Source organism: Phyllosticta citribraziliensis (genome assembly GCF_038025025.1).
Source record: "Phyllosticta citribraziliensis strain CPC 17464 chromosome Unknown J3D65scaffold_11, whole genome shotgun sequence".
Taxonomy (NCBI): Eukaryota; Fungi; Ascomycota; class Dothideomycetes; order Botryosphaeriales; family Phyllostictaceae; genus Phyllosticta; species Phyllosticta citribraziliensis.
In genome coordinates this window covers 1,480,628-1,504,078 of record NW_027117348.1, presented here as the reverse complement: position 1 = coordinate 1,504,078, position 23,451 = coordinate 1,480,628, and the positions used below count along the sequence as shown (strand labels likewise).

Genomic DNA, 23,451 nt, shown 5'->3' with positions numbered 1-23,451 from the left:
AACACCGCTTCGCAACAAAGACTTCTAGGTTGCGTTTGAGAGAGCGGAATACTTAGGTCTTTGAGTAGAGGTTCTGGTCTTCAACCTAACTTTATACTACTGGAGAGTCTATGTAGTAGGTAGGTTTGATTGAGCGTAGTGATGCTCGATTTTCTGTTCATCAGGACTATAAGTACATTCGTCTTCTTTTTTCCCATTGTTTACTATCTTGCAAGTCACCTCCCTATCGTCGTCATCATCATTATCATGAAGCTCACGCTCACGATTCTTTTCTTCTTGTATGCTGTCGTTGCAACCGCCACGCCCTTCGCCGCTGCAGCGGGGGGCGACGCAGCAGATGCCGCCGCCGCAGACCACAACTCTCCGCAGTTTGGCATCCAAGGCGATGTAATCATCCTGAAGACGGACGTACGGAAGCCCTTCCTATCCTCCTCCTGCTCCTCCCCTCTCCCATCCTTCCTTGCTCGCTCTGTGGCTGACAAGCACGATCAACGGCGTCAAACAGTGCAAGACCGTCGGCGACTGCAGCGCGCCCTGCCATGACAAACAAGCGTACCTAGACGCAATAGCCGGCTCAAACTTCCCCGAGAAGTACGCCAACGAGATCGCCTGCAAGTGGACCAAGGTGCTGGCCGGGCGGTGCGGCAAGCGGGGAAAATGCGTTTGCTATGTGTGTGCTGACCCATCCCTTCCTCTCCCCCCTCCAGTTGCTCACGCGATCGACAGGCTCCCGATGACGCCGCTTGCTCCTACCTCTTCACCTGCAAGAAGTTCAAACCGCCCTGTGGCGAGGGCAAGGAGGAAGCGAAGGCGTTCAAGACGGGGGATAGCTCATCGATGTGTAGCTGTCCGAATGTGTGTGAGGCGGCGCGCGCGGGCTTTCAGGTGGGGGATAAGCCGAAGGATGAGTGTACGCCGAAGTGAAATGATGGGCTGGAGAGTAGGGGAGTGTAGAGGGTGGGGGGATGGGGGTGAGAGGTGGAGGGAGGATATGCAGTGAGTAGTTGGGGTTGTTTTAATTTTGGTCCTGGTTGGGGTGGTTGGCAGGGCGAACAGATAGAGCGAGAGCAGCAGCAGCAGCAGCAGTGCGATGGATGAAACTTGACTCACTCACATCCCGGGCAAGGCACCAGGTAGCTTCATGGATGAAGGCTCGGAAATGACGCGCACGCGGCGCCCGAACGGAAACGACTAAATACTTTGTAGGTTTGCGTTTGAGAGAGACAGTAGCGGAGTACTTACCCAGGTCGACAGCACAAGCGGAGAGATTTTGCTGTTCATTCTTCAACCTGACTTGTATAGAGTAGTAGGTAGGTTTGATTAAGCAAAGCGACGTTGGCTTGGTTGGTTTATCGAGACTATACATTCGCTTTCTCTTTTGTCCTTATTCGCTTTCTATTTTTTTTCCTTCTTCCCATTGGTCACTACTGTCTTGCAAGTCGTCTCTCCACCGCCGTCATCGTCGTCATCGTCATGAAGCCCACACTACAACTCACGATTCTTTTGTTCTTCGCCCTTCATACAGCCGCTACGCCCTTTGCCGATGCTCAGGGCGAAGCAGCAAATGCCGCCGCCGCAGACTCCAAGGCCAGTGGCTCCGTCCAGTACGGCGCGCAGGGCGGTGAAGTCATCTTGAAGACGGACGTACGATGCTCTCTCTTCCTATGCTCCTCGTCCTCCTCGTCCCTCTCCCCTCTCCTGTCTTGTCCTTCCTCGCTCGCTCTGGCTGACGTGGCTCGATCACCATTCAACAGTGCACGACCGTCGGAGATTGCAGCGCTCCCTGCCACAACAAACAGGCGTACCTGGACGTGATACCAGCAAGCGTGGCCAAAGCCAACGCCGACACAATTGCCTGCGCGTGGGCCAAAGTGCTGGCCGGCAAGTGCGGCAATGCGAAAGTAAAGGGGAAGTGTGTTTGCTATGTACGTGCGTGTGGATCATCAATCCCCTTCCCTACCTACCATTATCATCTGTGTACCATCTGACGCTCGTGCTCGCTGGCTCACACGTCTCTCGACAGCCTCCCGACGACGCCGCTTGCACCTACATCATCACCTGCCGAAAATTGCCTGCCCCCTGCGGTCCTGGTGAAGACAGGCCCAACTCTTACAGGAGCCTCGATGGCGAGACAATGTGTAGCTGTCCGAGGTCCTGCGATCAGGTGCGCGTGGGGTTTCAGAAGGGCCCGAAGCCGAAGGATGAGTGTACACCGGAAGGAAAGGCCGCAGAAGGGACGTAGGCGGGGGGGAAGGAAATGGATTGGAGTAGTCAAGGTCCGGCGGTGCCCTGAATCTTCTTGTGGGCCTCTTTTCCCTGCTCTTTCTTTTCCGTCTTGTCCTCTGCATCCAGCCTAGCCAAGAGATGGACCTTTTCTTCGCGCGTGAGGGCATTGCGGGGCATCGGAATGGCTTCCAGATTCAGATCTATCAACCCTTAGCATTGTCTTCGTTTCCGGGAGGTCTGGCTTGGACATACTGTATTTTGCAGCGATGCGGGCCCGCAGCTCCATGTCAATGGGTTCGGGACTGGATTCGCGCTCCTCCCCCTCCTCTTCCTTGTTCAAATGGTTTGCCTGTAGCTTTGCCATCATCGCATCCACTTCCTCAACGAATTCGGCCCTGCGTGCCCTGCGCGTCGCAAGGAACGATTCGGCCTCAGACAATTGTGTTTTGATGATCTCGACCAGCTCCAGGGTACTCGTGTTTCCCCTAGTCACCAGCTTTTCCTCTCCCGACTTCGATTGGACGAAGAAGCCCTCTTGCTGCTGGGACATGGTTGCCTGGGTCAAGATTCGGTCAGTCGCGTTGTCATGCAGGACCGTAGAAGCTCAACATACCCTGGGCTTGGCCTGGCTTCGGCCAGGTTCCGAACGAGAGAAATCCAGTAAATGCGGTGGAAGAGTGTTGCTGAGCAATGGTGAGAAGCACGGTTGTTGTTTCTAGACAGGCGAGCGGGTGGTGGCTACATTTTACGCCGACGTGACTGCCCAAAGTCGGCGGCGGGGCCTTCCGGTTTTGTCTGGATGTTGTTCTCCCATTCTCTTTCATTTTCAACACCTACAAATGCGACCATTCACCTGCTCACTTCTGTTGATGCTGACTCATGTGACAAATGTTCACCATCATCGATCCGTTTGCAACGGACAAATAAGACGACTCTCACATCTACCAAATATCGCCGCGGCGTCAAAGGATCAAATCAAGGCTTGGTGACAAAAATTGCGGCACATTCAGTGATTGGAACTCATGAATGCTGCTCGCTACTCCGTCGGTCAGGGCTTGAATGCTTCCAAGGAGTCCTGAAATGAAGGCCTTGGATTCTCCCTGTAATTCATCAATTGAACTATATGAATGCTCCATGTCTGCCCCAACTTCGATGGAGTTGTTTGTGAGAAGGCAGACACGTTGCCTAATTGGGACTAGCGTGGGCGGGCGCACCTGATGGCGATTTTGGGCCACAGCCCACTCCTCTCCACCTGAATCGCCCGATTGACGAATACCGATACTGGATCTCCCGCGCTTCCATGGCGTTTGATTGCATGGTCGAGACTGTTGTCCTTGAAAAGCCACGGCGGCTGTCGGCGCTTGAAAAGACAACGACGCGTGCGATGATTGGACTGGTGCTTAATCGCTACAAGACTTCGGGACGCGCTCCAACAAACAGGCTAACACTGCCACTTTCCAAAATGAGTCCGCAGGCGCTCGACAACTGGCAGTTCGTGTCGCAGAGCTGGCTGCAAGTCAATGGTCCAAAACCTCGTGGCGCTTATCGCTGAAGACTGGCTGGTCGAACTGTCTTGACAGCGTGTCGATCAACCAAGACAGGGGTTTTTGATTGTGGATCATCAACCGCGCCGCCCTACAGCATGGTAACTGATTCTTTTATATTCGGCGCGAAGGGCCCTGGGTTGCTCGCGCGAATGTTTAACTTCCCCGTCTGTTACCGTCATGGGCGAAAAGGTCGAATTTCCTTGCGAAGGAGAGCTCCTCGAATTGTGGAAGTCTGCAGAAGCGGATTTTCTTGCCTCTAATCCCATTCCAGAGTTAGAGAAGCAAGAAGCGGCCAGGTTTCAGTCTGATCCAGAGTCATGGTTGAAGGCTTTCCAACATTCGCGGCACAAAACTGGCCGTCTGGACAGAGTTTGCGAGAAAGTTGGCCGCCATTTCAAGCAAATTCAAATCACAATCAGTTTCCTTGGGTTTGCCGTCAACGTGGTTTCGGCTGTAAGTCGGAAATCGCTCCTCTGTTGTTGATGGGAGGTGGTGTACTGACCATTATGTGCCAACGCAGGCTGTCCCGGCTGCGTCGCCAGCGTCGCTTGTTGTAAATGCCGTGGCCTACTTGTTTGTATCTGTTACAAAAGTTGCTGAAGACTTCGACAAAGTGGAAGCATTCTTCAAACAGCTGGCGAGCAGATTTGACCAACTCTCACCCCTCGAAGGAGAGATAGGTCAGCTGGAGGAGCTTGGAGACCATCTGAAGGAAAGCATCATAGGTCTCTTTAAAAGTTGTCTTGAAATCAGCAGCATCGGCATTGCGCAGACAAATCACAGGTTCAGTGCGTGCTTGCATTGGAGTTTGCTTTGCATGGCTGCTGATTCTTCAAAGGAAAATTCCAGAAGAAACTTCTCGATGATGACGAGCTTAGCGATGCTCTATCCAAGGCGACCGAGGCCGAAGAAAACCTCACCAAGTGCATCCGCGCACTCACGCTTGCTCTAGTTGCCAAGACGCACAGAAAGGTCAGCAAAATTGCAGACCAATACAAAGACCACGAGCGCGATGATATCCTTGACTGGTTGTCAAAGTTGAATTTCAACACAGTGCATCAAAGCCTCCAAGAGCGAGTGGGGGAAAGCCTTGTGGCTGGTCGCTGGCTCCTCGAATCAGATACGTTCACCCGCTGGCGAGATGGGGACATCAACAGGCTATGGTGTACAGGAGCTCGTCAGTAAATATGATTTCGTCTCATTGACAGTATACTGACACGATCTAGCTGGTGCCGGAAAGAGTGTCCTAGCGTAAGAAACCCCTTATTCTTCACCAAATGCTCGTCAATTAAATTTGCATTAGCTCAATTATCACCGAACACCTCCGGAACCGGGTACATGAACCAGCAAATGGTTCAAGTAATGCCATGGTCGCATGCCTTTACCTCTCATACAAAGCTGATCCGGGAATAAATGAACTCCTTGGAAACATTCTTCGGCAATTCGAATCAGACTCCACCGAGATCCACAGCGAAGTCCGGAATCTATTCAAAGAATATCAAAGACATGGGCGATCTTTCCGGGCGCTTGAATTGCGCGATACCAAAGAGCTGTTGTCAAAATTGGCGGCAACCAGGCAGATTTACGTCATTGTCGACGCGCTGGATGAGTGCGAGCGTGGCATCCGATATTCGCTCATGGAAAGCTTGCAATCAATCCCCGGAGGTGCAAAAGTCCTAGTAATGTCCAGGGTCTTGGACCAGCAGGAAGACGTTCAGCATGGATTCACGGAACAGAAAATCGAAGCGCACGATGAAGACATTCAGGATTACATCGACCAGACCGTCCGAAAACATCGCGTGCTCCAAAAGTTCAGCAAAGAAATAAAGGAATTGGTCCCGCAGAGGTCAGGGAGAGTGTAAGCTTCTCTATCCCCATTCTGGCTCAGGGCTTTGATAAACAAGAAGCAAGGCTGAATCCTTAGGTTTCTCATCGTCCAATTGCACATGAAGGCGCTTACGGAAATAGAGGTGCCAAATGAGGTCAAGAGAGTTCTCGAAAATTTACCAGATACCATTCCCGCTAGTTACGACCATGTCATGATCCGAATCATGGAAAGTAAGCAACCCAAAAGGGCAGAGCGTGCCAAAGCCATCTTGGGTTGGGTATCCTTCGCACGGCAACCTCTCTCAGTCCAAGATCTACAGTATGCCCTTGCATCAGAGGAAGTGACCGCAAAGATCGACGAGGGAGATCTGATTCCGGAGAGCGACATCCCGTCTTTCGGTCACGGGCTGATTGAGGTCGACGTAGACAATTTGGTTCGCTTTTTCCACTTCTCTGCTCAAGAGTTCTTCAACGAGCATAGGCACCAGCTCTTCCCGGAATTCGAGAGCCGCATCGCTCTCGTTTGCGCCAATTATCTGAGGAGGGCAGACTATGAGTGGCGCGATTATTTCAAGGGACGTCCCATCAGGGCCATTGTCGACTGTCCCTTTGCAGAATATGCAGGGATGCATCTCAGCCAGCACTATCGCCAAGTCCGAAATCATTCAAAGGATCCTAGGCTTCTTGAGGCTATCAGCACCCTAATTCAGGAAAGGCCAAGTCGAGAGTTCTATTGTCTTTTCTTGCTCAGGTTCGACGGATACTACAGGAAGTCAGAAGTCTTTGACAAAGGAGACCCCGAGATTTGGCTTCACGGCGCAAGAATTCACGTAATTCCCGATGATCTCGATCAGTGGCGGCGGGCTGTTTTAATTCCCACATTACACCTCGCCGTTTTCTTGGGATGCGCGGAATTGGCCAGAAATCTGATCAAGAAGGGGTCCAATGTTGAAGAACTGGATCTACGCCACCAATCGGCTCTTACCGTAGCATTCAAGGCCGGTCATGATGACATTGCTTCAATCCTTCTGGACTGCGGCGCACATTTTGACCTTTCATCCCTGAGAGGACTTACGATCTCGCTCCATGTCGCAGAACGAAATCAAACAAAGGCAGTAGAGAAGATTGTCCAATACCATCCTGATGACGAAGTGGGGGGCTTTCTCGAAATCGTCGGGGAGGTGCTCTTCTGGCTGCTTGGATTCTTCAAACTCATGTTGGACACAATCTTCTCCGTAAGGACTCCGTCCAAGAATCTGCTGTCAAGCGCTCCTGCATTGAACACCGGGAATGAGCGCGCTATCCAGACCGAGAAAGCGCTCCAAAAATACAGGAGTTTCCTTCAGCTGGCCTACAGAGGAGACGTGCGAGGCCTTCTTGATCTTCTTCGTCCTGACTCAATCGGGTCCATTGATCTGGGTCCTGTTAGGAGCAGGGATTTCCCTTATGAAGAATTGTCGAGCGACAGCGACAGCGACAGGGACGGCGACAGCGACTTTGCAAGCGACGATTCATACGAAGACGCCAGCGACATTTTCACCGATAGCGATTTCCCAAGCGACGAGTCAGGTGAAGACTCTAGCGACAAAGACGATGAAGAGCTCGATGCTTGGGATCACGAAAAAGCGCAAAAATATGACACCAAAGCAAAGAAAAATCATGAGAGAATAAAGACAGCCACCATCAAGACTGCTTGCTTCTTAGCAGTCGAGAAGGGTCATTTTGAAGTCATCAAATTACTCTTGGAGTACGGCGTCAACCCAAACTTGAGGAAGGCCAACGGCCAAGGCCTTCTTCACCGCGCCATAGCCAGAAATAATCGCCGCCTTGCCAGACTGCTTTTGAATTACGGCGCAAAAGTAGACCTGAGAGATCGAGACGGCAATACCCCCTTGATGTCGAACGCTGGGGTCGCAAATGATAAAGGTAAGAATGAAAGCTATCCACTGAGTGGATTGAACGCAGCTTGTTCTAACGTGGTCATTGCTAGTGCTCCAACTGCTCAAAGACCATGGTGCAAACATCGATCTCATGCACAAATTGAATTCCAGAGAGCGTGGAACAGCTCTGTTTGCATCAGCTGTATTTGGGGCAACTGACGTTGTGAGGTACTTTTTGGACAGCGGGGCAGACACCTCCCTGACAACCGATAGAGGATGGACACCGCTTCATGGAGCTGTTGACTATGGCAATGTAGATTGCGTGCGTCTTCTCCTCGAACGAGGTGCACGTCCCTCCCCGATCAACTCGGTGGGGGAGACACCGCTTGATTTGACTGCCTACAGCTCGCAATGGTACACACTGAAAGGATACAGACTGAAAGGGTACACAGACCCCCTTTACAAAAGGCCAAGACGCACGGGGGAGGCGCAGAGATTGAGTGACGAAATGAGGGAGCTGCTTAGGAGATTTGGCGCAAAAACATCCGAGGAGCTTCGCAATGACAATGAAATGAAAGAGGCGGAAAAGCTTCTAAACTGCCAGAAACATGATGCATGGTTTCGCGCATGGTGTCCCAGGGAGCTGCTGGCCCAGTACAATAGACGTCTCAAAAAGGCACGCTAATTGGAAGGTGGAACTCATGGGTTGACAGCTTTGGCTTGATAGAGGCACAGTGAATGTTACATGAATTGATCCTGTGAGTCCGGCTGCGGCAGTGAGCGAATGCACCCTAGACGCGACTGTGGCAGCGAGTGGATACTGCCTGGACGTGATTGCGGCAGCAATCTGATACTCCAGAGCAACTTCGGCAGTAAACGATGGCGCTCTAGCTTTTTCCAAAGTAATGAATGCTCTTGGAACGCAGTCGGAGCACCAGGTATGAACACATCTTTTGAAATCCACAGTGATGGGAACTACAGCACTACCTTGCCACTGCTGGCCAAGGGAAAAAATTGAATGGCCGTTGAAATTCAAGGGTCACCCGAAAGCAGGAGGAATCATTGATTGGAAAATGTTGGAAAAGGTTGAACTGAAAGGAAGGAAGACAGCACCAGGAAGTCTCAAGTGCTTCGGACATTGCCGCGCATCCGCTTCTTAACTCCGTGCCATTTTCCTGGCCCTTCTTACTCCCTATTACCATCAACTGTTCCGCCTCTCTCGAAAACGGCCAGATATTCCACTTTGAGAAAGGCTCTAGAGCTCCAATTGACGCCGAATTTCAAATGCGCGCGCAACAATGCGCTAATCCAGCCCACGGCGTACAACAACCTCTCCTGGAGCAGCAAACCATGTCGGCACCAACTCCACCTGCGACGACGCTCTTCCTCAACGGCCTCCTCATCCTCGCCCTCCTAAGCATCCCCTTCCTCGCCCTCCGTCTCATATTCATCCTCCCGCCCCTACGATTACCACCGCGCCCGCGCAAACGGCCCGGCGACCCCTCTCTGAATGACGACGTCGGAGCAACATCCACCAACGCGCCAGCCTCATCGAAAGGCGCCGAAGATGCGCAATTCGCCGACATCATCGACTTTGATGCGTCAATCGAGCCGACGCGTCTGCTTGTCGTTTTGGGGAGCGGTGGGCACACGGCGGAGATGATGGCGATGCTGGGCAACCTGGACAAGGCGCGCTTTCTGCGCAGCTGGAGCCACCGGACATACGTCGTCAGTGAAGGCGATTCGTTGAGCGCCGAGCGCGCGCGCGAGTGGGAGGAAAGTTTGATGGTGTTTGCCACTGGACGGGTAGTCAAGAAACCCGCGCGGACGAGCGAGGAGGAAGACGCGGCCGCGATATTCACAGACGACGAGGAAGAGGAGGTCATTGAACAGGTCAAGAGAGCAGCTGATGACAGGAAGGGCGGGGAGCTCGAAATCGGCACCTACGACATCCAACTCGTCCCGCGCGCGCGCAAGATTCACCAATCCCTTCTTACGACGCCTTACTCCTCGCTGCGCTGCCTCGCCGCCTGCCACGCAATCCTTCGATCTCCCTTTGCCTCGCCGGCCATCGCATCCAGCACAGCACCTCAGCACCAGACGACCTTTTTCCCCAACCTCATCCTGACCAATGGGCCAGGCACCGGCGTTATTGTCGTACTGGCCGCGCTGCTGATGCGCTTCTGCGACCTGGGGGACTTGGATCGCACGAGCCGCATACGGACCATCTATGTGGAGAGCTGGGCGCGGGTCAAGAGGCTGAGTTTGAGTGGCAGGCTACTGGTCAGAGTTGTGGATCGCTTCTTGGTGCAGTGGGAGACGTTGCTGGACAAGACCGCTGGCAGGGGCGAGTATCTGGGCGTACTGATTTGAGGCACCATACGAATTTCGGGCGTTTTGGGTTGCATAGCTAGGATCATCAGCATCAGCACTGGAGTTCAAAAGCGGCTGAGCTCAGGCTCAGATTCAATGGCATTGATTTGTTATACAGGGCATGCTTCTATTCTTCTCCCAACTCAGACATGCGAACGTGTGCGTTTTTGAATTTCCTCTCCGGATATCAGGCCCTTGCTGCGCTCTTTGCGCTCTTCTTTGCGCTATTCTTCTCCATAACTATTGCCATCCGCTCGCCGATCGCCGCCAACACGCTCCTGTCGATTGGTTGCCGTCCTCTCGCCCTGTTGGCTCTCCTGATGCGCGCGTTGAGCTCCTTGAGCGGCGTCATCATCTTCAGCGACTCAACGCCCTTGCCCTTTTGCAGTTCGTCCTCGGCCACCTTCCTAGCGACATACTCAGGATCGTGCCTATCCCTGAAGTAGCTGAACTGGTTGCGCAGCTCATTGATGACGGAGTTTGGCATGGGCGGCCGCAGCAGCGTCGGCACAAACGACCGCTCGTCGACCAGGATGCGCAGCGTGTCGGCGGGCTGGTCCGCGTACTCGGTCCTCTTGGGCGTCTTCCACGGAATCTCGATCTTGGTGCCTGGAATGTAGCGCCGGTAGGTCACCTTGTCGTCGCGGATTACGGGCTCTCGCACAACATTCTGGATGATGACGTCTCGCTTGATGCCGGTCTTGGGGTCGGGGAGAGGGTACACGAGGCGTACTTCGGCAAAGGGCGTGGGGATTTCGATTGTTCGGTACGGTCTGTCCATCAGGCCTAGTTCAGGCTGGCCTTGGAGATGGTCGGGGACGGGAACTTCGGCCTGCGGTCGACTTTGTTAATACGAAGCTCTGGTGCTCTCTTGGATATCCTCACGGTGTTGAGGCCGCTGATCGTGAGGGTCTGCGACTCGTCGTGGACCTCTTTGATCTCGCCAATCTTGCCTTTGTCCCTTCCCTTCAACAAGACGACCCGGTCGCCCGTGGCAAAGGGCGTGAATTTGAGCCTGCGGTCGGGGTGGACGGGGAATTGGCGCATGCGCTCTGCCACGACGGTTCCGTACAGCTTCTTCTCTCCGCCAACATCTCGCCGAGGTGCCAATGGCCCGAGTTCCCAGTTTTCGCGCCGATGGCGACGCGCTTCGCGCACTTGGTCCGCGACCTTTTGGTTGACTTGTACGGATTGGAGTCGTGACACTACTGATTCCCGCAACTTCTTCTTTTCTGCCGCAATCTCGGCCTTGCGCGCGGCCTGGCGCTTGGCCATGGCCGTGCGTTGTAGGACCTTTTGCATGGCGCTGGTTGCGGCGGCGGTGGTGTGTGTCGGGGGTGGTGGTTGAGCGAGGTGAGGTAAAAGGTGCGGGCGGAGCTGGCCGAGACGGAGGCCTCGAACAATTCGGTTTGCCGAAAGTGAAGGGAATGTGAATGTGAACAATCGAGGTCGAGTAAATGGTCTCAGCTCTGGCCGACTTCGTGCCTCGTCACCATCCGTCGTTGCTCCCTGCTGATGGTCAACGACTGGCCGTCGTCATCTCGAAACTTTTCCGCAGCGGAACCCATCGCCGCCAAGTCCGCGTCTCTGCCCCATGCAACAACACCTCTCCGACATGCCCTTCTTACGACGCAACCTGTGCTGCTTCTACTGCGGCACCCGCTCGCGCTTCTCGAGAAACTCACACGTTCGTCAATTTGACTGCCAACAATGTGAGGCGACAAACTATCTCGACGAGGTAAGTTGCGCTGTTGGCGCGCGAGCTGCCGTCTATTTACTATTCGCTGTGACATGCGACATGCGGGCGACTGACGCGTTTCTTGCAGAAGGGTGAAATAACAGACCCTCCCGTCGCGACCGAGACTCCAGCCCCGACAATCTACGCCCACTACGTACCAGGACGCGTCCCTACCCCAACACTGCATCCCGTCGAAGGTAGCCTCTTCTGCGCAACATGCATTCAGAACCAGTACATTGTCAACCAAACCCTGGCCTCCTACCTGCCGCCCCCCGAAGACCCAAGCTTTTCCAAGTTTGAAAAGTCTCTCCCAGAATACAAGAAAAACCTCGAGAAACGGTATCCGCAGGTGTGCCACGACTGTGCGCCGCGAGTAAGAGACAGGATCAAGCAGACGGCGCATGCGGCCAAGGCAGACCACGTCAACAGGCTGCTGGAGAGGGCCAAGACGATTGGAATCGGAAAAAAGTCGATGACCTGGACATGGCAGAGCATCTTGATATTCTGGACTGGCATTCTGTGGTGGAGCAGCATTGTCAGTCACTTGATATGGAGCGCCATGGGGGTGTTTGCAAGCCCTGGCACGCTGGGGGACGGTAAGGACGTCCAAGTTTTTAATGGGTGGACTTGCATCGGCCAGGCTCGCAAGTACGGCGTCGTACAGAGCGAATGCATCAGCACGTGGTATCCCGAGATGAGGAACATGATGTTGCTTGCATTGGCAACCTTTTGGTGGAACAACAAGCTGGCTGTGAGGATTGACTCTTCACGTGGCAGACTCATTGGATTGAAGGACCATCTCACTCTCCAGGTGCTCATGCTTGTCGTCAGGGGCACCACCTGGTGGTTTTTAAGGGATCCTGCGGAGTCTACGTTGCCTATTGACGTCTATCGCGCGGTCCACGCTGCCGTGTTTGTCTTCATCTTCATTGTAAGTTTTTTGCTTTTTCTCACGGCATTTTGCTGACTTAATTAGACTGCCATCATTTCCTCATTCACGGTCAAGATTGACAAGACACCGCGCATCAACTTGAAGGCACCGGAGCCTCTCTTGACGCCGTCAGAATACTCTCCTGAAAAGCAACAACCCCTTTCTAGACCTGCCACGGCAGCATCTTTTCAGCCACAGTCTCCAGCATACCTCAAGCCCTTTCCAGTCAACCGCCTGGCACAACCACTCAATCCCAACCTTCAAAACATAGATCCGCCCTCGCCAGTCTCGTACAAGTCGCATCAGACCGTCACAGAGACTGACGCCACGACCGTCCGACCCGAATTTGACGAAGACACGATGGAATGGACGCCTACGAGACCCGAAAACCATTTATTCACCCTCAACTCGCGCACCGCCAGTCTCCCTGTCCAAAAGCAGACGAACCTCATGAACTCGCTCCTCCAAGACACGGCGACCACGAACGAACGCAACCCCTTCCGCGGCACACTGCCCCCAGCGCCGTTGGCACCCGCACACAAACTCCGCAACCCGCCCAACCAACCCATCTTCCAGCAAGCATCGGCCGCCAAGCAGCGCGACTTTTTCGCCAAAATCATGAACCGCGGTGGCAAGAGCACGGACACTCCCGGTACGCCCGCCTTCCGCTACGAGACCGAGGGCGAGGAGCCAGCATCACGGGAACTCGAGCTTGCCCCCGCCAGGCTCCAGCTTCGCGAGGACCCCGTCGACACGGGCCTCGAATCGCTATTCACGAGCGTTTTCAGCATCCGCGACGAGCCCAAGGAGGTGCAAGAAGCAGAGGCACGGCGGGAGCAGATCGAGGCCGAGAGACGCCGGCGAGAGGAAGAGGAGGGCAAGGGTCTGTTGCTGGCGCTATTCATTGCCGTGCCGCCCATCATCATTGGCATGGCTTTTGTTGCGAGGACTGTGTGGGAATTTGCAAGAGATGCGCTCGCCGGTGCGTCTTGATAGCTTTGAGGTATGAAGCGTTGGTGTTTATGGGCGGGTGGCGCTGTTTATTCACTTGGCTTGGTATGGAAAACTCATGGCGGTGCGGCGGGCGTCCTTGAAATTGAGATTGAGTTGGATTCTTGTTGTGCGGGAGTCGCTGATATTCTCGTCGAAAGACGGGATGGGTTGGTGCTATGATCATTAGCTGCAGCGATAGCACAACCCAAAATTTAGCCGTTCGGTGTAGGAACTGCTACGGCAAAGGTATCGTCGTCGGCGTTGGAATCTCGATTCGGTTCCCGGAATGTTGACTGGCAGTCCTACGGATAAGCACAATGCCCAGCGGTCGTCTATGGTCGTCGTCCAATTCCTTGCATTCGTTTTGTGGCGCGGCGTTTGTTTGCCTTGCCGGCTGGATATTTTTCATTATCCTAACCGGAGCCTAAGATCATGCCATGCATACATGACTTGAGGGAAACCCATCCTGAATTCGCGCCGAAATTTCCTTGACCACGAAACCCTCCACACCTCGCCACATGCCCCAAGCCTCGAGAGAAACCACACTGATGTGTGCGCTTATGACCTGGGCTTCTCCTTCTTCTCCTTCCACAGGGCGGAGAGACCGACACCGGAAACCTTGACGACCTTGAAGCGGACACCGGGAATATCACCCTTGGCCTTGCCCTTGCGACCGAAACCGGCAAGCAGGACCTCGTCGTTCTCGTCCACGAAGTTCAAGCAACCGTCGTTGGGGACTGCAGAGGTTCAATTAGTCCATGCTCGTGTTGCTTGCCACCTCATTGCTTTCCAACGCGTCCAATGCATCCGCGAATCCTGGGAGCTGTGTGGGAGTGGCACGTACCGAAAGCAGTGACCTTCTTGCCGTTCTTGATGAGCTGGACACGGACACACTTGCGAATGGCCGAGTTGGGCTGCTTGGCCTCAACACCGACCTTCTCGAGGACGATGCCCTTGGCGTGGGAGGAGCCACCGAACGGCGACGACTTGTAGGCGGTACCGAGGAGACGCTTCTTGTAGTGGAGGTCGGACCACTGCTGCTCGCGGCGGTGGTTGCGCAGCTTGCGCGCGGCGTTGAGACCACGAGGCTTGCCCTTACCCATGATGGCTGCAGGTTCCGAGTGTCAGCGGCGACGGGTATTCTTTTGAGGGAGGATTTCGTCTGGACAAGTGCAGCGTGGCCGTACGCACCGATTTATCTGGCTATCGCAGTGGTGGGTTTTGGAGGGGGTGGAGGTGTCGTCGTTGTCGGCTGCAACAGGCGCAGTGGGTCGGGTCAAAATTGAAGTTGGCGAGCGAGCGCCGCCAATCGAGTGCGTCACGTGCGGCGGCCTCGCTTCGGATCAACGCTTCCCCGCGACTCTTGACGTCCGCCCTTGACCCTGACCATCAACTGCATTACGCTGCCACCTACCATGAGGCGGAGAAGTCAGAAAGAGGACAGTTTTCTACATTTTGTGGACGGATGATCTGGCCGGGTTCTGTTTCCTTACAACATGTCTCACCAAGCGCCTCTTGAACGGAGTCACAGCCAACACCGGCCGCCAGCGCCCTCCCTGTTCATTGGACCTCCCTCCCGCAATGCATCAAACACATCAATGGCGCTGCCCTCTGGAACTGGCGCTGGCGCTCAATCAAGTGGCCGCGCGCCGCTACTCCGCCAGCGATCCAAGCTAGGCGAGGCCGTGACCGACGCTGACGGCAACCTTGCCCCCAGCACCAGATCCATCCGGGCGGAGCAGCGCACTGCGCAGACGCAGCACTACGAAGCAGAGCAGCAGAGTGCCGAGCGCACCGACGCCATCTGGGCCGAAATGCAAAACACGCTGGAAGAAGTCGAACTCAGCGCCATTCACGGCACGCACGTCTTCAGGCCTGGCCATTCCAAGGCGCTGGAAGACTTGCGCAGCGCCCAGATTGCACTTGCTCAGGCGTGGGCAAAGACTGAGGCCGAGGACGAGCAGCAAGACGCGGCCGCCAAGCGGGAGGAAGCAAGACCCTTGGGCACTTCCAATTTGCTTGCGTCGGACCGCAACGAGAGGCTTGGGACGGCGGCCCCTGTCGTCACTGGCAGACCGAGGAGCGGAACCGAGGCGAGCGTCAAGAGCCAGCTGGAGCAAGATACGGAGAATGACATCTTGTTGGCGCGCAAGAGGAGGGAAGCCAACGACCGCTACTTTCAAAGAGTCAACGCGGGCGTCTTGGATGTCGTTGCAAAGTTGGACGAGGTGGCAAAGGCGATGAAGGGCGTGGAGCAGGAGAGCAAGGAAATCTGGGGCGATGGCGAGAGCATGGAGACGCGGAGCTTTGCGAGCAAATGAAGACGTATACCTCCATTCCATCGACTGCCTACCTTGCCGAGTGTCGCAAAACCTGGGGCCGTTCTGGCCAAACTTGCAAGGCGTCTGAATCAGCCTGGATCCAAACGCGAACATGCTTGTCTTCAACTCCGTAACTCATCGAAGGGCCTGGAAACGAAATCAAACACCATCAGCAGCCCTTCACTGCCACCGAGCACCCAAAGCCGCAAGAGAGTCGCCACCTCATGCTCATCCTTATCTCGTAGACCGAAGCCACCATGGCGCACTCCGTCTCCATAACGCCGCCGGCCCTGCAGCTCGCCGCACTCTTGTCATCGCCAACGTCTCATTCTTCCCCCGGGATTTCCTCCGCGACAGCCAAAAGCAGGCGTCAATGGTCTGACACGCGAAGGCGTCCCGCGCCTTGATTTTCTCGTGGTAGCTCTGAGGCTCTTTTGATCTTTCCGCTTCAGTTGCTGAGGTCAGCTCGTCCAAGAAGTAAGGAGTGCTCTTATCCCGGGGTTGGCGCTTGAGGGCTCGCAACATCCGAGCTGCAGCATCTGGTGGCCACGATCTCCAAACGTAAAAGTCAAGCAAGACACGCCCTGTTCCTCGAGCTTTGGTAGATTCGCCAGCGCGTACAAGGAGCAACGACTGCAAAAGGTCAAGACTTCCTACCGATGTGTATAAGGGCAAAGTGGCGGCAGCGAGGAGAGTTGCAATCACAATCGCTACCTCTTCGGTGGAGCATCGGTCTGCAATCAAGGCATTGTCTCTTGATTGCGCTGCTACACCAACCAATTTTCTATCTCAATCCAAGCTCCGGCTATTGTACATTTGATCTTAGTTCCTGTTGCCCGCCACCTTCCTCCGCCTGTTCAACTACTCTGACAGCATAGCTTTCCGCGTTTCCTAGCCCATTTTCCTCCCACATCCTCTTGTTGTCCCCTCACCTCCTGCTGTCTTCCCTTTTGTCAAACCACGTACAAGTCGGAAGTTCCAATTTGTCCATCCAAAACCTTCGCACACCAGACGCTAGGTGGAGAGCGATTTCCGAATCCATCCCGCGCTTAGAGCGCTCCGTTCATCAGCCAGGGCTTCCCTTCGGCGAGCGACAGGCAGTTGAAGCACGCCTTGATGTCAATCTGAGACGTCAAGGCATGCGGACAACCAAGAATCGCGCCCTTGTGCTTGGTGTCAGCGGCGTAGTAGGAATAGGCAGACCCAATCCTATCCGTGGGGCTGTACCGTGTCGTAGAGAACAAGCGGGCCCTGGCGGTCCTCATCACTCGAGTATCACGGCGGTCGGAGAGACGACACTCCTAGAGAGCGTGGACAACACGGATCAGCTGAATGATCCAGTCGTTCTCTGGAAGGTTATCGAGGGCAAATTGAATGATCTTCGCGTCCAGGATCACCGCCGGAGCGATGCGCTGAGTCCTAGTGTCGACGGGGCCGTACGGCGTAGTTGAGAACAAGCGGGACCTGGCGCCCCTCATCGCTGGAGTATAACGACGGCCAGAAAGGCGAAAGACCCAGAGATTGTGGACGACGCGGAGAAGCTGAAGGACGCGGTCTGTCTCTGGGAGACTATCGACGGCAATTTTCTGTTTCTATACTACTCCAACCCTTTTTCGATCCCAATACTCGCTCCAAATGCTACACCTTGGTTGAGTTCCTTTCGGTGGAACGAACTCAATGCCAGAGGACCAGACAGCCCGCCACCTTCCTTCACCCTTCGAATTTGTCTAGCCATCCGCTGCTTTTCCCCAAGCCTGCAGGTAGCCCACTGCTGTTCCCTTCTTCCGAAAGAGACCCCCAACCAGTGCCCCTCGAGCCCTCAGGCCCTCTTGTTGACGAGCCATGGCTTCGCCTGACCCAGCCAAAGACAGTCATAGCACGCAATCATATTTTTGGTGCTCTTTGCGGCATAGGGACAGCCAAGGAATGGACCCTTGGGCTTGGCATCGTTGGAGTAAGTGTCGGCTGGTCCAATCTTATCAAGAGGACCGAAGGCGACGGTGGCAAACAAGCGGGACCGAGCACGCCTCATCGCTGTAGTGTAGCGACGGTCAGCGAGGCGACCGGCCCAGAGATAGTGGATGGAGCTGGACGATGCGGTTGCTCTCTGAAAGATTGTCGATGGCAGTTTTTGTTGCTTTTATACTCCTACCAACTCCCTACCCCAATTCAAGCCGCAGTTTTTATACAATTGGTCGTGGCTCTTATTCGTAGAACCATATGCCAGAAGCCCCGCCAACCCGCCCCCTCCTCTGCCTTTCCGATTCGTCTGGCTGCTCGTTGCCCTGGGACCGTTGACCTGTCCTCCGAATCCCACAACCTTCATGCCAGCGATGGCTTCCTTCCCTCGAGACAAGTTTGTCCCCGAATTGCACCAGTGCGCTCTCAATTCTCGTCGTTGACGAGCCAAGGCTTCTCACCAGCCAGCCAAAGACAGTTGTAACATGCCTTCAGCGTGGTAGTAGCAGCACGGGGACAGTTGATGAACGAGCCCTTGTGCTTCGCATCGGCGGTGTAAATGTGCTCCTTGGCGATCCTGTCAACAGGTCCGTAAGGACCGGTCTGGAAAAGACGTGTCCTGGCAAGGCGCATCTGCACCCACTCCTGGTACTCGACTCCTTGGCCATCCCAGAGGTTTACAACGACGCGCAGAAGCTGGAGGATACGGTTTGTCTGCGGAAGATTGTCGATGGCAAATTGAACGGTCTCGGCTTCGGGAACGGCCTCCTGGACGACGATCTGCTTCTTGGAGGCGTGGTTCCAGCTGGTCCAGTGCCAGTACAGGGTGTGCGCCGCGTCGATCTTCAAGAGCGGGATCTGGTACTTGTCTGAGAACACGTAAAGCTCAAAGGCGAACATGGGACCGAGCAAGTAGCCTTTGTACGCCCAGAGGAGGAAGACATCGACAACGTCAGGATCGGAGTCTGGGAGCTCGAGAGTGCGGGTCGTCGCTTCGGTCCAGGGTCCGGTGAGGGCGCTACGGAAGACCGGCGAGTGACGAGAGAGGAGTTCGCAGTGAGCGGTGAAAACCTTGCGCTCCTGGCCAACCACCAATTTGACCTTGGGTCCACTGTGCTGACGTTAGTGCCTTTCTCAATGTAGACCTCGGGGTGAACCACTCACGTTGGCTTGAAACAACCCGCAGTGTAGACGACAGTCGAAATTTGTTGACTCATGTTGGAGACTCCGGGAAACGACGCAAGAATGAGACGGAATACGCGATCCGAGCTAGAAAATGGGGTTTGTGTTAGCGAGTGTCTGTATTTTTGAGGGAGGACACGCGCACTTCGAGGTACCTTTGGATGTTCAAGCGAGGATATGGATGTTGCGAGGCGCTGTGATCGCAAATCTCAGAGAAGATGAGAAGGAAGCCCCTTGGTCGTCAAGTGGAGCTCGTAGAAGGCGAAGAGGAAGAGGAGCTGGAGGTTGTTGTCATGGCGATCCGGATTATATAGTAGAGTGTGCGCTGCCGTGCCAAGACAGTGGTGCGAGAGGTAACCGAAGCGCCCAGTCGAAAGAGATGGCCAGAACGGTGGTATGGGGGAGTCTCATGGTCCGGAGGAGGGCGCAGCAGGCGGTGGTCCCGCGCCGCAGTGTTAAAGCAATACCTCAGTGTTAAGTCAGGACCTGAACGGCAGCGGCGGCAAGATCCCTGAGACGGGGCCTCTACACGCCGTTGAATGTACTGCCTGACAATGAGTACGATCGAACTGGCTTTCGTAGGTGCTAAACAAATAATCACTCTGCTCCTAGCCCATCCACTACTGAGGCCTTTATTGTATGCCCAGATGATGAAGCTTTCGACGACCTCGGAATCAGATTCCGGAAGCGTAAAAGATGCTTCTTTTTCTTCAGCAAAACGCAAGCAAAACAGCCGCAGAAAGACGCGGATCAGTCCGCTTTCCAGACAGGGTGCAGCGTAATTCAGAAGTCCTAATTACCAGCGGTGATATGCAGCAATCCCAGCAAACGTGAAGCCATGTCCGCCGCTCCGCCAGTCCCGCCACCCCACGAGGCAGAAAAGCGAGAGGCTTCTTAAATTGTCTACAGATGAACACTCTTGGAAAAAATAGCCACTGGAGCAGTGATTGGAAAGCAGAAAGGAAGAGCAGCCAAATATCTGGGAGAGAAACGACGAAGAGATTCTGAAGATCTAGCCGCAAATGGATGCTGCCGTCTACTGCTGATGAATTTCAACACGCCTTTGCGCGATGGCTCCTTGGTTGCCGGTTTCGAAGCTACAAAGAAGTGGCATTGGTGATCGTTCCTATTCGGCATTCAGCCAACGCAAACCCAGCATCGTCCTCATCGTCCTCTACCTTCATCTTCTTGCAGACATGAGCCCTGACAACGTCTTCCCTAGCCCCCCGCCACCTCTTCCCCAACCCCTCCTCCTCCTCCAAGTAGCCAGACTTTGTCTTGAGATCCCTGGGCCTCCACGGCAAGTACCTCACCAAGCGACACATGGCGTCCTTGAGCTCCTCCCAGTCGTGGCCCTCGGGCATCTTGCCGCTCCAATTGGCGTGAATGGCGAACATGAGTTGCAGCAGCGGACTCGTCTCTGGAAGGTTGTCCATAGCAAAGTGGAGTTGCTGCGCGCCGGGGAGCGTGTCCATCTTGACCTCGACTTGCCCCAGGATGTCGTTCCACTCGGTCCAATGGGCGTAGAGAGACGTCACAATGGCGTTCTTCAGCCGGTGCATCTGATAGCAGTCGGCGAAGACGTAGAGGTCGAGGGCGATTTCGGCATGCGGGGGCTTTGCGGTGTAGAGCCAGTCGACAAAGGCGCTCATGATTTCTGGCTCGACGTCGGGCAGTCTCATGGCTCCGGTGCGTCCTTCGCTCCATGGCCCGGTGAATGCGTTGATGAAGAAGCGGGATTGTCGGCAGAGAAGCGTTCGATGGACGGTGAATGCTTGCTGCTCGCGGCCAACGATGAGGTTGACGGTGGGGCCCCTGCGAGCGTCAGCAACTTATATCCTGAGGAGCTTGGGTTTGTGTTGCGCACTTGAGAAGGCGTTTGATCTTGTCGATGGTTTTCTTGTTGTTTCTGGAGACGCGCTTGCCCATTCTGAAGCTTGATATCAAGATATGAAGAAATAATTGAGAGAATGTGAGGTGGATTGGACAGTGGTATGGATTGAAGGCCAAGACTACAGTAAATATATCAAACACTCCAAGGCAACCACGCGATTCTGTCAGTTGAAATCAACCCAGCCTTTACACACTTGGTTCATTGAAATGTCAGTAGTGGTGCCTCTAGTGATAGCAATGGAGCCATTGCGGATGATGCCTTGTAAAAGTGGGGCGTAATTTAGGCAACATGTGGCTGCTTGTCACATTGCATCCAGTGCTTTCAGACGGTCGACTCAATTGCGAGCCATGTGTTTGCCATGAATACTAAACCTTGGACGAACACTGGTGACCATGCAGCCCTGCCTCCCAACTCCGGATTACCAAATCCAATTTTTGAGCACTAGCATGCTATAGACTTCTGGCTTGGACGCATCATCGTCAGTCTCCCCACTCGAGGTATCATCTGAGACTCGTCTCCTACCCGAATGGAACATTTACAGGCCAGGAGGTGGAGGCACCTAGGAATGTGAGATCAGTACGACACGAAATCAGCAACCAAACTTACGGCACTGTATCCACCTGGAGGAGAGCCAGAAGGAGGTGGTGGCGGAGGAGCCTCACCGGGCGGCGGGGGCGGCGGGGCAGAGCCAGGAGGCGGGGGAGGGGCTTCAGAAGTTGCTGGAGCCGGGGTACCAGAGTTTGATCCAGTTCCCTGTTGTTGGGCATAGTACTGCCAGTACATGGTCATGTAGGCCTGGTAGCCGCCGTAGGCAGCATAAGGGTCTTGGCCGCCGTAGTACTGGGCGTACTGAGCGCTGTAGTCGGGGGCAGCTGTGGCAGCGCCGGGTGCGGTTTGCGACGTAGGACTCATGGCAGACTGCTGGCCAGCTGGAGACTGCTGTCCGCCATACTGGCTGTTGCCGCCGTAGCTGTTGTTTCCGTAGCCAGCGTAGCTGCTGCTGCTGTAGCTATCGTGGCGACCGCCTCCGTTTCTTCCGCCGCCCTCGTAACGATCGCCGCCGCCGTAGCCTCTGCGAGGGCCACGCTCCTTGAACTGCTCATACTGCTGGCGAACGTTGGCGAGAAGGTCTTCACAGAGCTCCCTCGCGCGCTGGACGTCGTCTGGGACGGGCCCGCTGCTTGGATTAGGATCAGCTGCCAAAAATGCGGTTTCTGTACTTACGCAACGTGAAGGTACATGGGCTCATCACTCTCTTGGCCAGTGCTGTGCTCGATGAAGCCAGAGCCGCGGCCCTTGATCTGGACGCGGCAGCGAGTCTCTTGCTGAATGTGCTTGACGTAAGCGCCGCCATGACCTACGACTTGCGCGCGGAGGTTGAAGCCAGGAATCGGCTCGAGGTCCACGGGGATTTTTTCCTCGGGCCATTTGCGCTGCCGATTGTCAGCATTTGTCTGCAAGCCTTGATAGTCGGCATTACTCTTCCAAATTCGTCACGCTCGACGTTTTGCTCCGGCTCCCTCCGACGGAAACGCCGCTCGTCGACCAAGTTCGGGAGCTCCTGCTTCATCAACTCTTCAATTTTGGCCACAGCTGTTTCGAGGCCTTCCTTTGTCGTGCTCGTGACGTGGAGGTAAAGCGGAGGCACCTGTCATTGTTAGCCGGAACATCGATTCGAAGCAGGCAGACTTACACCGGGCTTGACCAGGCTCTTGTCGGGGTAGTACTCTCCCCGGGTTGTGACATCTTTACACATTCAGTAAGACATCCTATACTCAAACGAATATTAGGTGAAGCGTACCGGCGCCAGTATCCTCTTTAATCTAAATGTCACACGGGTGAGGTTAGCAGGTGCCAAATGGGGAGCGCTGGGAACAGCGACTAAAAGAGGCTAAAAGTGAGCTTTTGCGCGCTTCCAAACAAGTTTGAAATGAGACAGGTGGGGACCTCGCAGAACAGTGCTTGGATGATGGGATGTGTGTAGTGCTCGTCCTAGGACCATCAGTAGGCTATGATCAGAAGTATTTACCATTTTTTGAGTTGCCCCCTTGGTCAGTAGGTAGCGGTTGCGGAGGTCATTGACTTCTATGTCCTTGATGTAATCGCCATCCTGCTCGTATACCTCGCCTTCGGGGCGCGCGTCAGGGTCGGAGGGAGATTTGACGGCGGCCGGGCTCGCAGTCTGTATTCATGTTAGTCGGCATCATACGACGGCCGCGGGGACATACCGAGCGGATCGGCGGCACGTCGACATGTTGGATTCCCTTTTTCGCCTGGATTTGAGCGTTGATGCGAGCGGCGGCTGCGGCGGCGGCGGCCTGGGGATCCTTTCTCTCGGCGGTTGCGGGACTATCGCTGGCTAGACGGTCTATGGGACTGCGACTGCGACGGCGGTCAGAGTTTCGGCCAGAGGGTGATCGTGAACGGCGGTCGAAGCGCGACTCGCGGCGCTTGGGCTCGGGCTCGGTCTGATCGAAGCGCGAACGCTTGCGACCTTCTTCGGTCATGGTTGCAGTGATGGAGAGTGGTGGGGAGTGAAGTTTGAAGCAGCTTGACGAGCGGGCAGCTCGCGCTCAAGAC

General features: G+C 54.8%; 12 protein-coding genes across 12 annotated transcripts; 7 read left to right on the top strand and 5 right to left on the bottom strand.

Annotated features, from left to right (window-relative positions):
- Positions 1 to 246: 246 nt before the first annotated feature.
- On the top strand, positions 247 to 924 carry J3D65DRAFT_671044 (uncharacterized protein; the record flags this gene model as incomplete). The annotated part of the gene is made up of 3 exons (XM_066803359.1): positions 247 to 408; positions 506 to 625; positions 727 to 924. 3 exons carry the CDS (start codon positions 247 to 249, stop codon positions 922 to 924), a joined length of 480 nt encoding a protein of 159 aa, XP_066652119.1.
- Positions 925 to 1,473: 549 nt separating this feature from the next.
- J3D65DRAFT_671043 (uncharacterized protein) lies at positions 1,474 to 2,242 on the top strand (the record flags this gene model as incomplete). The annotated part of the gene is made up of 3 exons (XM_066803358.1): positions 1,474 to 1,644; positions 1,800 to 1,901; positions 2,024 to 2,242. The coding sequence occupies 3 exons, from the start codon at positions 1,474 to 1,476 to the stop codon at positions 2,240 to 2,242; spliced, it is 492 nt and encodes a 163-aa protein (XP_066652118.1).
- Positions 2,243 to 3,919: 1,677 nt separating this feature from the next.
- Positions 3,920 to 8,241, top strand: J3D65DRAFT_636864 (uncharacterized protein). Its single transcript, XM_066801442.1, has 7 exons — positions 3,920 to 4,226; positions 4,294 to 4,561; positions 4,612 to 4,950; positions 5,000 to 5,024; positions 5,077 to 5,631; positions 5,698 to 7,526; positions 7,591 to 8,241. Exons 1-7 carry the CDS (start codon positions 3,951 to 3,953, stop codon positions 8,163 to 8,165), a joined length of 3,867 nt encoding a protein of 1,288 aa, XP_066652117.1. The 5' UTR covers positions 3,920 to 3,950; the 3' UTR covers positions 8,166 to 8,241.
- Positions 8,242 to 8,691: 450 nt separating this feature from the next.
- J3D65DRAFT_636860 (oligosaccharide biosynthesis protein Alg14 like-domain-containing protein) lies at positions 8,692 to 9,974 on the top strand (the record flags this gene model as incomplete). The annotated part of the gene is made up of 1 exon (XM_066801441.1): positions 8,692 to 9,974. A coding segment is annotated over exon 1 (1,084 nt), but the record flags the coding sequence as incomplete, so codon positions are not given.
- On the bottom strand, positions 9,952 to 11,424 carry J3D65DRAFT_636858 (mitochondrial 54S ribosomal protein uL24m). Its single transcript, XM_066801440.1, has 2 exons — positions 10,739 to 11,424; positions 9,952 to 10,685 (listed from the first exon to the last, which is right to left on the bottom strand). The coding sequence occupies exons 1-2, from the start codon at positions 11,153 to 11,155 to the stop codon at positions 10,041 to 10,043; spliced, it is 1,062 nt and encodes a 353-aa protein (XP_066652115.1). The 5' UTR covers positions 11,156 to 11,424; the 3' UTR covers positions 9,952 to 10,040.
- On the top strand, positions 11,307 to 12,590 carry J3D65DRAFT_636857 (Ima1 N-terminal domain-containing protein). The gene is made up of 2 exons (XM_066801439.1): positions 11,307 to 11,591; positions 11,680 to 12,590. Exons 1-2 carry the CDS (start codon positions 11,448 to 11,450, stop codon positions 12,556 to 12,558), a joined length of 1,023 nt encoding a protein of 340 aa, XP_066652114.1. The 5' UTR covers positions 11,307 to 11,447; the 3' UTR covers positions 12,559 to 12,590.
- On the top strand, positions 12,529 to 13,844 carry J3D65DRAFT_106704 (uncharacterized protein). Its single transcript, XM_066793689.1, has one exon. It carries the CDS (start codon positions 12,888 to 12,890, stop codon positions 13,614 to 13,616), a length of 729 nt encoding a protein of 242 aa, XP_066652113.1. The 5' UTR covers positions 12,529 to 12,887; the 3' UTR covers positions 13,617 to 13,844.
- On the bottom strand, positions 13,845 to 14,791 carry J3D65DRAFT_106722 (40S ribosomal protein uS12). Its single transcript, XM_066793690.1, has 3 exons — positions 14,703 to 14,791; positions 14,360 to 14,623; positions 13,845 to 14,252 (listed from the first exon to the last, which is right to left on the bottom strand). The coding sequence occupies exons 2-3, from the start codon at positions 14,616 to 14,618 to the stop codon at positions 14,074 to 14,076; spliced, it is 438 nt and encodes a 145-aa protein (XP_066652112.1). The 5' UTR covers positions 14,619 to 14,623; positions 14,703 to 14,791; the 3' UTR covers positions 13,845 to 14,073.
- Positions 14,792 to 14,869: 78 nt separating this feature from the next.
- Positions 14,870 to 15,953, top strand: J3D65DRAFT_106689 (uncharacterized protein). Its single transcript, XM_066793688.1, has one exon. It carries the CDS (start codon positions 15,012 to 15,014, stop codon positions 15,834 to 15,836), a length of 825 nt encoding a protein of 274 aa, XP_066652111.1. The 5' UTR covers positions 14,870 to 15,011; the 3' UTR covers positions 15,837 to 15,953.
- Positions 15,954 to 18,144: 2,191 nt separating this feature from the next.
- J3D65DRAFT_685856 (uncharacterized protein) lies at positions 18,145 to 19,012 on the bottom strand (the record flags this gene model as incomplete). Its single annotated transcript, XM_066803821.1, has 2 exons — positions 18,145 to 18,906; positions 18,960 to 19,012. 2 exons carry the CDS (start codon positions 19,010 to 19,012, stop codon positions 18,222 to 18,224), a joined length of 738 nt encoding a protein of 245 aa, XP_066652110.1. The 3' UTR covers positions 18,145 to 18,221.
- A 683-nt stretch (positions 19,013 to 19,695) lies between these two features.
- Positions 19,696 to 21,181, bottom strand: J3D65DRAFT_106652 (uncharacterized protein). The gene is made up of 2 exons (XM_066793687.1): positions 20,845 to 21,181; positions 19,696 to 20,792 (listed from the first exon to the last, which is right to left on the bottom strand). The coding sequence occupies exons 1-2, from the start codon at positions 20,904 to 20,906 to the stop codon at positions 20,075 to 20,077; spliced, it is 780 nt and encodes a 259-aa protein (XP_066652109.1). The 5' UTR covers positions 20,907 to 21,181; the 3' UTR covers positions 19,696 to 20,074.
- Positions 21,182 to 21,406: 225 nt separating this feature from the next.
- On the bottom strand, positions 21,407 to 23,378 carry J3D65DRAFT_671033 (uncharacterized protein; the record flags this gene model as incomplete). The annotated part of the gene is made up of 8 exons (XM_066803357.1): positions 21,407 to 21,430; positions 21,478 to 22,048; positions 22,096 to 22,304; positions 22,352 to 22,519; positions 22,565 to 22,617; positions 22,673 to 22,694; positions 22,901 to 23,053; positions 23,100 to 23,378. 8 exons carry the CDS (start codon positions 23,376 to 23,378, stop codon positions 21,407 to 21,409), a joined length of 1,479 nt encoding a protein of 492 aa, XP_066652108.1.
- Positions 23,379 to 23,451: the final 73 nt, after the last annotated feature.